At 39.2% G+C, this 15,122-nt stretch overlaps 2 protein-coding genes across 3 annotated transcripts; both read right to left on the bottom strand.

The window, feature by feature from the left end:
• Window positions 1–167: 167 nt before the first annotated feature.
• LOC121933322 (zinc finger protein 660-like) lies at window positions 168–6,318 on the bottom strand. 2 transcript variants are annotated; one of them, XM_042472876.1, is made up of 2 exons: window positions 6,069–6,318; window positions 168–4,229 (listed from the first exon to the last, which is right to left on the bottom strand). In XM_042472876.1, exons 1-2 carry the CDS (start codon window positions 6,148–6,150, stop codon window positions 3,016–3,018), a joined length of 1,296 nt encoding a protein of 431 aa, XP_042328810.1. In that variant the 5' UTR covers window positions 6,151–6,318; the 3' UTR covers window positions 168–3,015. The 2 variants fall into 2 exon arrangements, with proteins under 2 accessions (XP_042328810.1, XP_042328811.1); XM_042472877.1 differs by having other exon boundaries at window positions 168–4,226; window positions 6,069–6,316.
• A 3,682-nt stretch (window positions 6,319–10,000) lies between these two features.
• LOC121933804 (zinc finger protein 479-like) lies at window positions 10,001–11,635 on the bottom strand. The gene is made up of 3 exons (XM_042473795.1): window positions 11,626–11,635; window positions 11,347–11,453; window positions 10,001–11,232 (listed from the first exon to the last, which is right to left on the bottom strand). The coding sequence occupies exons 1-3, from the start codon at window positions 11,633–11,635 to the stop codon at window positions 10,372–10,374; spliced, it is 978 nt and encodes a 325-aa protein (XP_042329729.1). The 3' UTR covers window positions 10,001–10,371.
• Between the last annotated feature and the right edge of the window lie 3,487 nt (window positions 11,636–15,122).

Here is a 15,122-nt window from a genome sequence, read left to right as displayed (position 1 = left end):
ACATTAGGAGGAACTTCCTGACAGTAAAAGCTGTGCAACAGTGGAACACCCCCCCCCCCAGAGTCTCCTTCTTTGGAGATTTTTAAACAGAGGCTGGATGGCCATCTGTTCGGGGTGCTTTGATTGTGAGTTTCTGCATGGCATAGGGTTGGACTGGATGGCTCTTGGGGTCTCCTGCAACTCTGTGATTCTATGACACAGGCGGCTAGATATCTCACAAAACTACAAATCCCAGAATCCCATTGCATGAAGCCATGGCAGTTAAAGCGGTGCCAAAGTGCATTATGTCATCAGTGCAGACTAAACCCAAGAGGAATAAAAATAAGGCTTTAATCTTTGTTAAATACAAACAGTGATTCAATCCATGTGGTTAAGCACAAACCTTGATTCTTTTGGGTGCAAAATGTTTGGAGTCTTCTTGCTTCCATGAGGTTTTGACCAGGTAATACTATGGTAAGCTGAGCTATATTTAAATTTGTAGATGTTCCTCAAATATTTGTAGGAATTGTCATCTTTTTCATTTGATTTGCAATCGTTTGTGTTATACGCTATGATTGTTTATTGCTTTGATAGTGTTTATAATCAGTCTGCTAGACTTTTAAAAAATATTTGCATAAAAGATAGATGAAGAGACTCATGCCCTCAAAGATGACTGCATATACTCATGGAACACAGCAGTAATCAGTTAAGTGCCTGAAGAAGTGCCTTTGTTGTCACTTTAACCTCAGTGTTTCTGGGTATATGAGAGCAAAGCACTACACTTTTTTTCGTTAACTGCCACATAAACAGCATCAGCATGTAAGTTATACAACACTGGAGGTGTGTACCCTCCCATAATTTGACAGTTACTATAGATATTCCTGTATATCTTGGCAGCTGGTTGTAGTGGTACTATTTTTAAGGTAGCAATGAAGCAGCTAACAGTTCTATGTAGTGTTACGGTGGAGGCACAACACTGAGATGATACACAGCAAATGAATTTGGAAATATTTTTCCGGTTTTCCAGCAGAATCACTTGGTAGCACAATTATTTCAGGGTTGCGTATATGGAAATCAGCAGAGAGAACACGGCAGTTCACACTTTGGTCAGTGGCATATCCCCATGGATAATTTTTGAAAGCTTCAGCTTGATGAAAGAACTTTGTCCTGTTACTGTTGCTGTTACTTTAACCAAAATGGGAGTGTGATAATGCTGTCATTCCCTCTTCCATGTGAATGTTCTTCCAGATGAGTCCCATATCAGGAGCTGGATTGATTTTACCAATCCCAATTTCAATTGTCCAAATAGACCAAGTTCCATGACAGGAACCTTTGTGGAATCACAGGCTTACTGGTGTACAGTCTAATGTAAGATTTTCTGTCTCAAAAGTATTACCCAATGTGGTAAAATCCAGTTTCAACTATTTTGTTTGAGACATATCTGAGGTGTCATGATTACCTGGTGGCTTCATCACAGGTGAATTCTGCCTGCTCTTGTTCTCCACCAGATGAAATAACTTCCAATAAAATGAACAACAGGATATAGCATATCTCTTGTTCATTCAACTGTATAGCAGCTTTTTGTTCCATCTAAATCTGATTGTAGTGAATCTGATGCAAGGAAGACCACAGCTGGAAGAGACAAAAGCCTCAACACTTTGATTAATGGGATTCATACGGATGCATAAATGACCTCTTGTTCACGTAACTTTAAAACACAAAAGGAGTGAGAAGATAACACAGAGTTTTCAGTCTGACTGAACAAAGGCACAGTCCAGCCAAAGGTTCATCACTTTTAAAGTCACCGGAGATATTAGCCTTCCAAAGACATTGTTGGACTCCAGAGTGCTGTGATATGATAAGAGCTTGGATCAATGACATCTGGAGGGGCACAAGTTGCCCACCATTATTTTTAAACACTCATTGGTTTTGCTGGAATAAATTATTTAATCTCTTCTGTTGAAATCAATGGGCAATGTGTTTTGACTGGATTGCATCCATTTACCTTTACACATAACTCAAAAGGAGTTCTATCAATTCAGCACAGCCTTCCCCAGCTTCTGGTGATCTTTAGATGTTTTGAACTGCTGACATAGCTAATGATGAGAATGCATAGAAGCTGAAGTACAAAGCATCTGGAGGGTTCCAAGTTAGGGAAAGCTGTTCTAGTAATTACATGTCTGTCTGGAGGCTGCTACTTTGTCAGTTGTCCATGCCTTGAGATGAGTCAATGAGATGTCTCTCAAAATAAACAAAATAAAACAAAAAACAGAGAGGACATCAGCCTAAGGGATGTTCCTGCTCTACACAACTGTTTTATCTGCACCAAACAGAACATGACATCTGGAACATATCAAACAAGTTGCCAAGACACCAGGTGATCAATACTACTGACTTTTGGATAGTCAGGGAGCTTTGATATGCCTCTAAAAGAAAGGTTTACTAGATGGATTCCACAGTGATAATCAGGTAGAGACATTAGCGAGATTATTGTAAAAGTCTCAACAGTCAAACTATGTTAGCTCTTGAACAAGATGGATACCCACAAGACGTCATATTCATCTACACAGGGATTTTCTTGAAAACAAATAAAGAGGTTGTCATAATAGTAGATGGGATTTTAAGACTCTTTGTTCCAGATGTTATCAGAAATGTACTGTCTGAGTAAATTCCACAAAATTCATAATAAGCAACTCCCTTGAAATATTATTTGGCTGTTTCTTAGTTAATACTGTAAATAGTCTTAATATAAAGAGACTCACAATATCATTTTGTCTTTTCTTTTTCAAAATGTTTGCTAATAAAGGAACTCTCCTGGTTTTGAGAAGCAGCTCCTCTAAAAACCACCCAGTTTTTACTGTAATAATGGTAATCTAAGTATTTCTTTTAGAGATCAGAGTAACTGCTTAGTAATTCAGCAATGAGATGCTAGATTGGAAAGTTTATGGACCTACCTCATTTGGCAACATATTTGCTTTTCAGCAGAATCAACTTCAAGGGGAGCTGAAGCCGCCCAACCAGGAGCTGTTCTAGGCACTACGAAAGGAGCATATTAACACTTGTGCCTAAAGTAACACTGGTGCTCAAGGTAAGTACAGAAACCTGGTCCTCCCCAGGATGCACATGAGCCACATGGCGTGGGAATTGCTGCTTATATCGGAAGGTCTTCCCACAGGCAGAGCAGGCATAGGGTTTCTCACCTGTGTGGATCCTCTGATGTTTGACCAGTTTGGAGTTAACATAAAATCCTCGGCCACACTGGGGACATTTGTAGGGCTTCTCCCCAGTGTGGATTCTCTGGTGCTCGATCAGGGAGGAGCTCTGGGAGAAACACTTCCCACATTCTTCACACCGGTAAGGCCGCTCCCCAGTGTGCACGCGATTATGAGACACCAGGTGGGTTTTCTTCTTGAAACATTTGCCACAGAGGGGGCAGGGGAAGGGCTTCTCGCCTGAATGGGTACGCTCATGCTTGAGGAGATTGGAGCTCAGGGAGAAGCGCTTTCCACAGAGGGTGCATGTGTATGGCTTCTCGCCTGAGTGGGTGCGCAAGTGCTTCACAAGGTTGGAGGTACGGCTGAAGGCCTTCCCACACTCTCGGCATGGGAAGGGTGTCTCCCCAGTGTGGGTGCGCTGGTGTTCTGTCAACGCAGAGCTCCGGCTAAACCCTCGTCCACATTCAGAGCAGGCAAAGGGCTTTTCGCCTGTGTGGATCCTCTGGTGTCCCATCAGGGTTGAACTTTGGGAGAAGCGCTTCCCACACACATTGCACACAAAGGGCCTCTCCCCTGTGTGGATCCTCTGGTGTTCGATGAGAACAGAGCTCTGCGAGAAGCTCTTCCCGCACTCAGTGCAGTGGTATGGCTTATCCACTGGCCTTCGGGGGGCAGGAGGTGGAAGAGGAGGAGGAGGTTCCAGGATACCTAAAAGGTTGATAAACCCTGGAGGATCATGGGAAGACTCCTTTGCCTGGCGTCTTCTCACCTGGCTTCTCCACTGCTGTTCCTGCACCTTTGCCTGACTGCCACAGTCATTCAAGCTCTGAGAGCTGATTGAGTAATGCAGCTCGGCTCCCTTTTCAGTCATGCCATCATGGCACCTTATTTGTTTTCCAGCACTGCTCTTGCTCCCTAGCACTATTACTGGTTGGTCAGGGCTTAGTGATACTTCCAGCTCATGTATCTCCACATTTTCCTCTGGTGCTTCCTTCTTGAACTCTCTCTCAATTTGACATCCGGGCTCAGCACCTGCTGAGAAAAAAGCAATCAGAAGTGGAATCTATGCAGGTAACCAAGTAGCTAAGTGGGTAAGAATCTTTGTCCCAATACCCCTTTTGACTACAATAGAGCCATCCCGCCTTGTCGCACAGCACAAGGGGTTGTATCCAACAGTTGTCTCTCTGGATACAGTAGTATGGCTCTGCTCACAGAAAGTGATCTACCTGATTTACGGCAATTCCCCCTTCCAACTCAAAACTCACTATAATGGCTGTAGTCCAGTCTCCTACCTCCTGCTATCATTCCTTCTAATACTTTGAGTAATTTGAGGAAGGAGGGGTCTCATGGCACCATTAAGACTAATTAATTTATTTCAACATATGCGTTTGGGACTTGAGGCCATTTCTTCAGCTGGATTTGAAGAAATGCATTGGAATACATGAATACCTATACTGAATTAATGAACACCTGTTTATCAGTTAATTTTCAAGATGTCACAAGATGCTTCCTTTCCTTTGTAAAACAGACTAACATGGTTGTCTCTCAGAAAAACTGGGTGTTTAAAAAAAAGAAAAACTGGGTGTTTTGAGAGTCTCTCAGCTCAGGAGCAAAACTGCACCAACCTCCAAAATATCTTCCAAATGCATATTGTAATTTGTTGCTTTTTTCACATAGTGTATTTTGATAATAAATTGAGGCTGGATACTAGCCCCTCTGGAAAAGCAACATAGATCCAGACTAAGGTTTCCAAGGACCCTTATTGTTTAGCACTGCTAAACACATCCTACATGTCTCCTTGTGCATGTGTTTTTGTCTCTCTCTCTCTCAATGATATACACAGACTGAAGGCTCACATACAGTTAGTCTTGATCCTGAAACGTTTTAACACTATTTAGCAAGCACGGAAAGGCTTCAAGAGGATAGGAAAGAAAACTGATGCTCTCTGTAAGATCCAGATAGAATCATAAGTCTCCTCTTCTAGACATAATAATATTCTAAACTGGATAGCTCCTGTGAGAATTTGGTTTCACTCCAAATCACTTGTTTTTTTTAACATTGTGGTAGAATTTGGAATATGGGACTTAGAACCTCTCACTGGGAATGTGAATGAAAAACACAGACGGCATGATTGTAGTTACTAGTTATCCTTATTTTAATATATCCCTTTACAGTGTATCATTGTTTCAGAATATGCACCTCTACAGGATATAATAACAACACACATTTTATGGAAGATATATCCCCCCCCCCGATACTCCCATTCCACTGCACCAGGGAATTCCTTGTTTTAAGATACAGGGAGAGGGCTTTCTTACTCTCATAATGAGACGCAAACGACTGGACATCATTTTTATTGTATCTTTGTATTGCAGAAGCTTCTCAAATGGCACAAAACAATGCCTCATATGAAGAAGAGCCCTGTGCAGTTCTAAAACCTGTTAACTTATCGATACAATTACACAAAAAGGTGTGCTAGACAATCTTTTAAAATGTCATACACCTATTATCAATATTTGTGCATCATATCCTTTAACATCTTATCGAACTAGGCCTATATAAATGCATGCATTTTGTATCTATAAAGTACATATAACTTTCCTTTGGGCCGCTACAGCTGAAGAAAAGACCTGTGTAACCCCCCCAAAGTTAGCATTTCTGGAATTTTGGCACAGGTTGGCTGTCATACCATCTTAATATATTTTTCCCCATCTGTGGGGCAGAACATTGCTGTTATGACTTTGATCCTTCCTTTTGGTAATTTTAAAACTCCAGTCTAAGAGGACAAGAAGTAGAAGCTTCTGGCTGCTTTTCTTTTTCCTTCTGCATATTTTTTATGTTCCTCTCTACCAAGAAGTGATTTTGCAGTCTTACCTTTGTCTCTCTGTCTCTCCTTTTCCTCTGCACCTCCTAAAGCTTTTCCTTCCATCTTGGGGAGTGGCCACTTGCATGCCATGGAAAGCCTGCAGAAGGTTTAGCAAAATCCCCACCCACCCCTTTCTTTCCCTCCAGGGCAGAAGCAAGACCAGCAAGGCAAGCAATAGACAGGGATAGCAACCCTGTGCAATGGGCAGTGCCTGCAGCAGTGATAGAGGGAACCCAGAGATGATGTCACATCCTCACACATGTTCACATGATGCAGGGAAATGGGAGGAAAAAAGGTGTGGGGAGGGAGGAAGTGGAATCCTGGATGCAGTTACTAGGATACCAAAAGAAACACACAGGCCTAGAGAAAAATGAGATGTAAAACTAACTAAAGAAATAAAACTTTTATTTCTATCCTGCTTTTTGTCAAAACAATTAAAATGGCTTACAATATTATGCCTAAACTCTGCTTTGGTTGTGCAAGTCTGTGAAACCTGAAACCAGAACCGCTCCCCGATTGCAAGCAATTGGTAGTGAAAGACATTAATACCTTCTCCTCATTGGATCACTAACTTCAGCAGCTGGACAGCATATAGTTAAAGAGGGGAGAATAGATCAGTATCTCTGAGACTGAAAAGGGCCTCATTCCCACTACATTTTAAACTGGTTTGCAAATCAGTTTCAAGCAGTTTAAATGACCCTGGTTCACACTTGAACCAAATCACTGAAGCTATTCGGACGGGGGGGGTGCGCTAGATCCATTTAACCAGCTTCTTTTTGACACTGTTTTTTTCCACATCTTTATGGATAAATTGATTCCACGCAAGTGTCACCCAGATGTGGATTGGAATCGATTTGAAGAATCTAATTCACAAATTGATTCAGTGTCAGTGTGAACAAGATGCAGATCGCAATTGATTTACTATGATGTGATAAGAGGTTGCTGGGTGGGGAAGCAGAAATTAACAACCTGTGTTCGCCCGCCCTTCAACCCTTGTATGGAAGTACTTAAATGAGATTATTTCTGCAGTGTAGATGCAGCCCCCTCCTCTTAATATTTTTCTCATTCGTGGATTGTTTATTAATTTTGATGTATTTGATGTATATATTTTAACCATGTTTTATTGTTTAATTTTATACTTGGGAGGGAGGGTTGGGCCGGGGTCTTGTGGGGTTTGTTTTTATTGTTGTGCATTGTACAAACTTTGTTGTTACCTGCCTCAATCCCCAAAACAGATGAGGCATTTTACTATTGTTGTTGTTATTATTATTAGGATGAACCCCCCCCCCCCTTATTGTCCTTACATTTGCAGGCCTTTTTTAATAAAAAAAAATTAGAACTGAAGGTATTAAAAAGGAATTACTTTTAAGAGTGTGCTGTACAGTTTTCATGGTACTGGTTCTTAAATTACTTTGCAACAAATCCACCTGCATGTTCTAAACTGTTTTTACTGTTCTTAATAGTTTGATTCCATTTAACATTGCCCCTTTTGGAATGCTTTAACTATATTGTATTTGTTTACATTGGTGTATCATTTTACAAATTTCCTGGGGGAAATATGGATATAAATTAAGCTGTCGTTGTGTTACTGTCTTTCTGCATTCTTATTTAGACCAGCCTACTTAATTTTAATTATGCAGTTGTAGCTTGTGTGTAATATGATGTGCTGTACTTTTTAAACCTTTAATCTTTTAAGGTAATTATATTGTAAATATGTTTTAAGTCTTTTTACTGTTTTACCCATATTTTTAATAATGTAGTTATTGTGTATCTTCAAATTGTTGCCAACTTATGGCAATCCTAAGGTGCACCTATCTTCTTTCTTTCTTTCTTTCTTTTTGGCAAGTTTCTACAGAGGGGATTTGCCATTGCCATCCTCTCAGGCTGAGAGAGTGTCACCCAATGGGTTTCCATGGCCAAGCCAAAAGACAAACTTTCATCTGCAGAGTCTTAGTTCAATACATAAACCACTATGCCATGCTAGTACTATTTTCAATAATAGTGATATTTAATTGTCTTTTAACTTTTCTAATCAATGTTTTAACTGTTTTTGTTTTTTATTATAAGCTGCTTTGGATCCCATCTTGGGAGAATGGCAGGCTATAAGTGCAAAAATAAACAAATAATAAACTGCCAATTTCAAGATATAATGTTTCAGAGGGGACTATAGCCCTCATGGACACCTTACCATGTGACAATCAGGAAAAATCCCATGTAGCCTGCTTTCCGGATTGAAACAAGTACAGGGGCTTTCTTTCTTTGAGGCGTATACTTTAATTTATGCACCAACACACTCTCATACACACTGGAAAAAACTGTCTATTTTATTTTCAATTGCACAACCTGCATCTCATTCATTGATGTTACTTACATGTCTTCAAGTCAACCCTAACCTATAGTCTCCCAAAAGCAAACTTATCATGAGGTTTCCTTTGTAAGATTCAGAAGGGGGTTGCCTTTACCTTCATCTTCCTATTAGTTTGAATGTAACTTACGGAAGTTCACCAGTGAGTTTACATGATTACACAGAAATGTATATCGTGGTCTGCAGAGTCCTAACCCAACACTGAAAATACTGCACTGGCTATAACATAACTTTGAGCATACCCTCCAAATAACAACAACAAATCAGTCCTATCAACAACCATACAAGTGACAAGGTCAACTAATACTAATGGAAAGGATTTTTTATTTTATTTTTAAACCCAGGCCGCCATATTTTTTTGCCTGGGTTGGTTAAAACCAGCATGGTTAGGAACTCATCCCAGTTTCAATTATCCTATTTCTCAAATCTATCCCAATGGCCAGGTTGTAAATGTGGATAACTCTTACATCTGGTTGTTTTATCTGTTTTGGATCTCTCTCTCTTCCAAAACCACAAGCAAGATAGGACCAAAAACAAACAAACATGATGAACAAAATGAATTGAGAACATTTATTTTCATGGCTTACAATGAAGAAGATATAGGTGTACATATTCATACACAAATGAGGGTTTTTCTCAGGGGCAGCTGAAATGGAGTTGTTTTTTAAATCTGTTTTTAGGGTCACTATAAGAAACAATAAAACCAGAGAACCAGTTGTACCTTAAAAAGCAGTGGATCTGTTGTGGTATGAGCATACGCGAATACTTTTCAGTGTCTTGCCCATTTGTACCTCAGACTGAAATCACTGCTCAGTTACAATCTTCTATGAAAGTTAAAATGGATTATGAAGGATAAATATCTCTTAGAATCAATATGCCTCTATTCTGTGTCCCTGCCACTTGCAAAAATAGCAGTTTTACAGTAAAACTTTGGATAAGAAATACTGGGACTTCTCTGGCTTCTTGGTTAATAGTACAATAAATGTGTGACTGCTGTTCATTTGGTACATAGGCCCCAGACATTCTCCCTCCAAGAAGTGCTTCTTGCACTCGCACATTTCAATCATTTGCAGATATTTCACTTCCCCAGCATAAAAGGTCTATTACAGCTGCATAAATGTAATTCTTGCTTAGTTAGTTTGGTCCTTTTGGTTTGAAGTGCTATGTACAATGTGGTTGGTAGTATCCATGGCATAACTTGCACTCTGTCTGCAAAGAAAGGACTTGCAGAGACACAAAAACAGAAGCCTCATCCAGACAGACAGATCAGCTCAAAAGCAATATCTGGCTCACCTCAAAGACTGGATGAGAAAAGAGACCCAGATTGTAGAGTGGATGAGTAGAGAAAGAGGAAACCAACCAGACAAGAGTATATGAAACTCTTTCATCAATTTCCATTCAGCAGCAAACCAAGTTTTCAAGAACAATGGCTGACAAGACGTGAAACTGACTTACAAGAAAATTCTGCAGGAAGTAGAGCAAAGAGGCAGAGGAATGCAGCAATATATAGAAGAGCACAAAAACAGATGTTAGATTAAAATGGCAGATTCGTCTACAAAGACAATAGCCCATCTATCTACATAGCCTTCTTAAACTTGAAAGAGAAGATCCAGCTGTCTTCCATTTTATATAGGCATTCCTGCCCAGTTACCTGGAAATAATTTCTATTCATCAGAGGCAGGTACTTGAAAAAAATTCCTTTATGAGGCCAAAGCTAGCCAAATTGCAGCCAGAAAGGGACACAGAATACAACTCTAATGGGTTCTAGAGTTAAACTGAAGGTTGAATCCAGATTGAGTAAGACACAGAGTAGATTCATTGCAATCATGATTACTTAAGTCTCAATTATTTCAGTGAGTCCCTATGATTAAACCTGGATTAAACCCAGAAACAGGAAGACAGTGAGAGATGCTACAGTCATAAAGAAGCCATTGAGGATTTCTATTCTACGCTTTGTCTGACTTCTGTATCAGAGGAAGTGTCTCTGACCAAGTACCAAAGGAACCGAGTGTAGGAAATGATTCTTCCATCTCCTCCTTTTCAGGGTGCGCCTGTGCTTGGTGTCGAGTGAACTGGGGCTTGTAACGGAAGGCTTTCCCGCAGATGGAGCAAGCATATGGTTTCTCCCCTGTATGGATTCTCTGGTGCTTGATGAGGTTTGAACTCACGTAGAAGCTCTTACCACAGTCTGCACATTTGTAGGGTTTCTCCCCAGTGTGGATTCTCTGGTGTTTGATCAGAACAGAACTCTGGGAGAAGCATTTTCCACACTCCTCGCATCGGTAGGGCCTCTCCCCAGTGTGCACACAATGGTGGGACACCAGGAGGGTCTTCTTCTTGAAATGATTTCCACAGAGGGAGCAGGGGAAGGGCTTTTCCCTCAAATGAGTGCGCTCATGCTTGAGGAGGTTAGAGCTCAGAGAAAAGCGTTTCCCACAGAGCTGACATGTGTATGGCTTCTCTCCCGAGTGGGTAAGCAAGTGCTTCACGAGGTTGGAGGTGCGGCTGAAGGCCTTACCACATTCCCGGCATGGGAAGGGTGTCTCCCCGGTGTGAATACGCTGGTGATCAGTGAGGGTGGAGCTGCGGCTAAATCCCCGCCCACATTCAGCACACATGTAAGGCTTCTCACCCGCGTGGGTGCGCTGGTGCTCTACAAGAGTACTGCTGCGGCTGAAGCTCTTCTCACATTCACTGCAGGTGAATGGACACTCCCCTGTGTGGATTCTCTGATGTTCTATCAGGTTAGAGCTCTGGGAGAAGCTCTTCCCACAATCAGTGCAGTGAAACGGTTTCTCTGGCACACGCTGGGTCAAAAGAGGGTTTTGTGATGTCTTCAAGACACTCAGTATATTGATGTAATCCCCTGAGCTTGGCACATTAGATCTCCTCCTCCAACATCTGAATGGAGAGGGCTTTACTTGCACCTCCTCTTGATTCTTGCAGTTTTCATGGCAGGTCTGGGCAGCACTTTCTGCAGTTTTTGCATTGGGAAGAAGCAACATTTCCTCCTTTACTTTCCCATCAACTATAAAAAAATTAGGAAATCTGTCAGAATTACAAGCATTTCCAGCCCAGACATATCAAACATTTGGTTCTCTGCCCATATCAAAAACAAATATTTATTAGAATCTAAGAGAGGGATAGACAACCTGTGACTCGCTTTATGTTTCTGAACTGCAACTCCCATTATCCCACACCTGTGGCCATTGTGACTAAAGCTTGTAGAATATTCAGTCATCTGGAGGGCTACACATCTCTCATCCATGGCCAAAGTGTTTCAGCTGCTACTAGCTGACAATCTTGGACCTCATGGACCTATCATTTCCTGAAGGATAAGGCAACTTCCTATGCTATTCTGTTTATTCAGCTTAAGGAAAGGAAGGCCTTACTTTTTACTGCTCAATTACCTACCCAGATTACCTACTCCTGCAACCTCTTCTTCCTTAGAAATTTGAAGTTCTGGAACATATTCTTTTCTGTCATCTTGGGCCATCCAGAAGTCTAAAGTAACATTTGAAAACCTGCTTGTGAGAGATGGAGAATCATGATATTATGCTCATTCACTGCCTTGATAAGATCCAGTAGTGGACAAAAGCACTTATTGCTAAATAAACACTCACACTATAATGCATGTACATCTTCCCAGAACACATTGCCTGCCACAACTATCATAACATAATCTCTATCATTAACAAAATTACACAGTGAATAAACCCAACACAGTGGTAGATGACAAATACCTGGTGCTTAATATGAACCATTGAAGGAATAATTAAGCCAAATATCTTATGAACATGTGCTCCATGTTTTCCCCTCATCACTTGAGATTAATTCATAACTTTGGCCCTTCAGCCATAGCAGATCTTCTTTTAGAAGTGTTTTGCAAAAGAAACGAAGAAAACACAGTGTAACTGTTTCATTTTTCTTTTTTTTTTATAGTCTTTATTGAGTTATTTACATCATAAAAAGGGCAATACCGAAACATTTCCAAATTCTTATTCCAATATTTCTTAACCCTCCCCTCCCCTCCCCCACCCCACCCCCTCACTTTCTATTACTCTTACTGCTTATTTATTAGCTATAAAAATTTCTTTTTCTCAAAAATCTATCATCCTTACTTCCTTATCTCATCATCTTTCCTTCTATTTTGCTTAAATCCTAAGTTTATACAATAATTATCTCTTTATCCATAATACTACACAGCAACGGTATTCACTCCTTATTACCTTATTTAACCCTTCCCTTTTGAAACAGATCTCTTATTCTCGACCAAGTTAAAATATCTTCTTCTCTCATTTCATCTTTTAATTTCAAAGTTATGGTATCCATTTCTATGATTTCTAAACACTTTCCTAACCAATCCTCCACTTTCGGCACTTCCTTATTTCTCCAGACTTTGGCAATTGTTATTCTGGCAGCGGTGATTAAATATAATAGTGGTTTCAATTTTGATCTTAAATCCTTGTTTTCTACTATGTTTAGAAGATAGAGCTCCGGGACCAGAGGGAATTTCAGTTGTAAAATTATTTCAATTTTCTTGTGTACTTCTCTCCAGAATTTTTTTATCAGAGGACAGCTCCACCACATGTGAAAAAAACTTCCTATAGTTTGTTCACATTTCCAACATTTTCCTTTATCATTTTTATATATTTTCGCTAGTCTATTCGGTGTCATATACCATCTGTGCATCATTTTGTAGAAATTTTCTTTTAAATCCATACACAACGTAAATTTTAAGTCCTGTCCCCAAGCTCTTTTCCATGCTTCGTACTGTATGTTCTTTCCTATGTTCTGTGCCCATACAATCATACAATGCTTAATTTGTTCTTGTTCCAATTCAAGCCTCAAAATTAGATTATAGAAATTTGTTATCTTTTTCTTATCCTTATCCATCAATATAACATCCAATTCTGTTTTCTTTAACGTTATACCAATATTTTTTCTGTCTGCTTTATATTTTTCCATTAATTGGTAATATAAGTACCAATCTATTTTAATTCCCTCTTTTAGCATTTCTTCCCTAGATTTCATTGTAATTTCCCCCTCTATTATCTTTACATAATCTTTATATTTTAGCCAATCTCTTCCCTCAATTCTGCCCTTCTTTAGTATTGCTTCGTGAGGAGAAGCCCACTCTGGTATTTTTGTATAATATTTTTCCTTGTATTTTATCCATACTTTATATAATGCTTTCCTTACAATATGCTCTTTGAATTCCTTGTTTATTTCAACTTTATTCCACCACATGTAGGCGTGCCACCCGTATCTTAGATTAAATCCCTCTAAATCTAATAATTGCTCATCCTTTAGTTCCACCCATTTTGTTATCCATTCCAAGCAACATGCATAAAAATATAATTTCAAATTTGGCATCCCTAATCCTCCTCTTTCTTTGCTGTCCGTTAATATTGTCCAATTGATTCTGGCTTTCCTTCTTGCCCACACAAATCTTTTTAGATCCCTATCCCATGTAGTGAAGATCCCCTCATTATGAATTATTGGTAGATTTTGAAATAAAAATAGGATTTTTGGTAAAACACTCATTTTTATTAGAGAAATTCTTCCTAATAATGATAATTGTAATTTGTTCCATTTTTCCAAATTGTTTTTTATATCCTGCCAGCTCTTTTTGTAATTATTATCAAACAGATCACTATTTTTCTTTGTTATATAAATCCCTAAATATTTAACTTTTTGTTGAATTTTTATCCCTGTTTTCCCATATAATATCTCCTGTCTCTTTTTTGTCATATTACAGGTAATCATCGCTGATTTGTCTTTATTAATTTTTAGTCCTGCATTTTCGCCAAATTCATTTACTATTTTGAATACATTTGAGATATTTTCAATGGGTTCTTCAACTATTAGAACCACATCATCTGCGTAAGCTCTTAATCTAATTTCTTTCCCTTTAAATTTAAATCCCTTTATCGAATTATCTTCTCTAATCTTATTACATAGCACTTCCAAACACATGATAAATAGTAATGGTGATAATGGGCATCCCTGTCTAGTTCCCCTATTTATTATACACTCTTTAGTCCTAATTCCATTTACTATAATTCTAGCCTTTTGTTCCTTATATATTTCTTCGATCCATTTCGTCATATTCTGTCCTATATCCAATTTTTTAATTGTTCTTATCATGAAGTCCCAATCTAAATTATCGAAGGCTTTTTCAGCATCAAGAAATATTAGTGCTACTTCTTTCCCTGGGTTTTTCTCGTAGTACTCAATTAAGTCAATTATAATTCTTATATTTTGTTTAATGTGTCTATTTGGTAGAAAGCCGCATTGATCCTCTTTTATCCATTTTCTCAAAACAATTTTTAATCTTTCTGCTAAGATATTGGTAAAAAGTTTGTAATCTGTGTTTAATAAAGAAATAGGCCTCAAGTTTTGCGGGCAGTCCTGCTCTTTCCCTTCTTTAGGTATTAAGGTCTGACTATGAGGTAGATTAGGAATAAATATGATCACTGGTTTTAAAACTTAACATCGCACCTCCAGTTGTCCAAATTGACAGGGACAGTCCGATTAACACACTCTTTCGTCCCCCTTTATTTCACCTGCTTTTAAAATATCCAGTATCTCTTCTTCCCACTTTTCCTTTTGTTCTCACTTACTTCCATTAGTGCAAACTGAATTCAAAGTGCAAAGTAATTTGCACTCAGCAAAAGTGAATAGAGGGAAAGAG

The sequence above is a fragment of the Sceloporus undulatus genome, chromosome 6 (genome assembly GCF_019175285.1).
Source record: "Sceloporus undulatus isolate JIND9_A2432 ecotype Alabama chromosome 6, SceUnd_v1.1, whole genome shotgun sequence".
Taxonomy (NCBI): Eukaryota; Metazoa; Chordata; class Lepidosauria; order Squamata; family Phrynosomatidae; genus Sceloporus; species Sceloporus undulatus.
The sequence above is the reverse complement of the archived record's forward strand: the minus strand, read 5'-3'. Positions and strand labels throughout refer to the sequence as shown.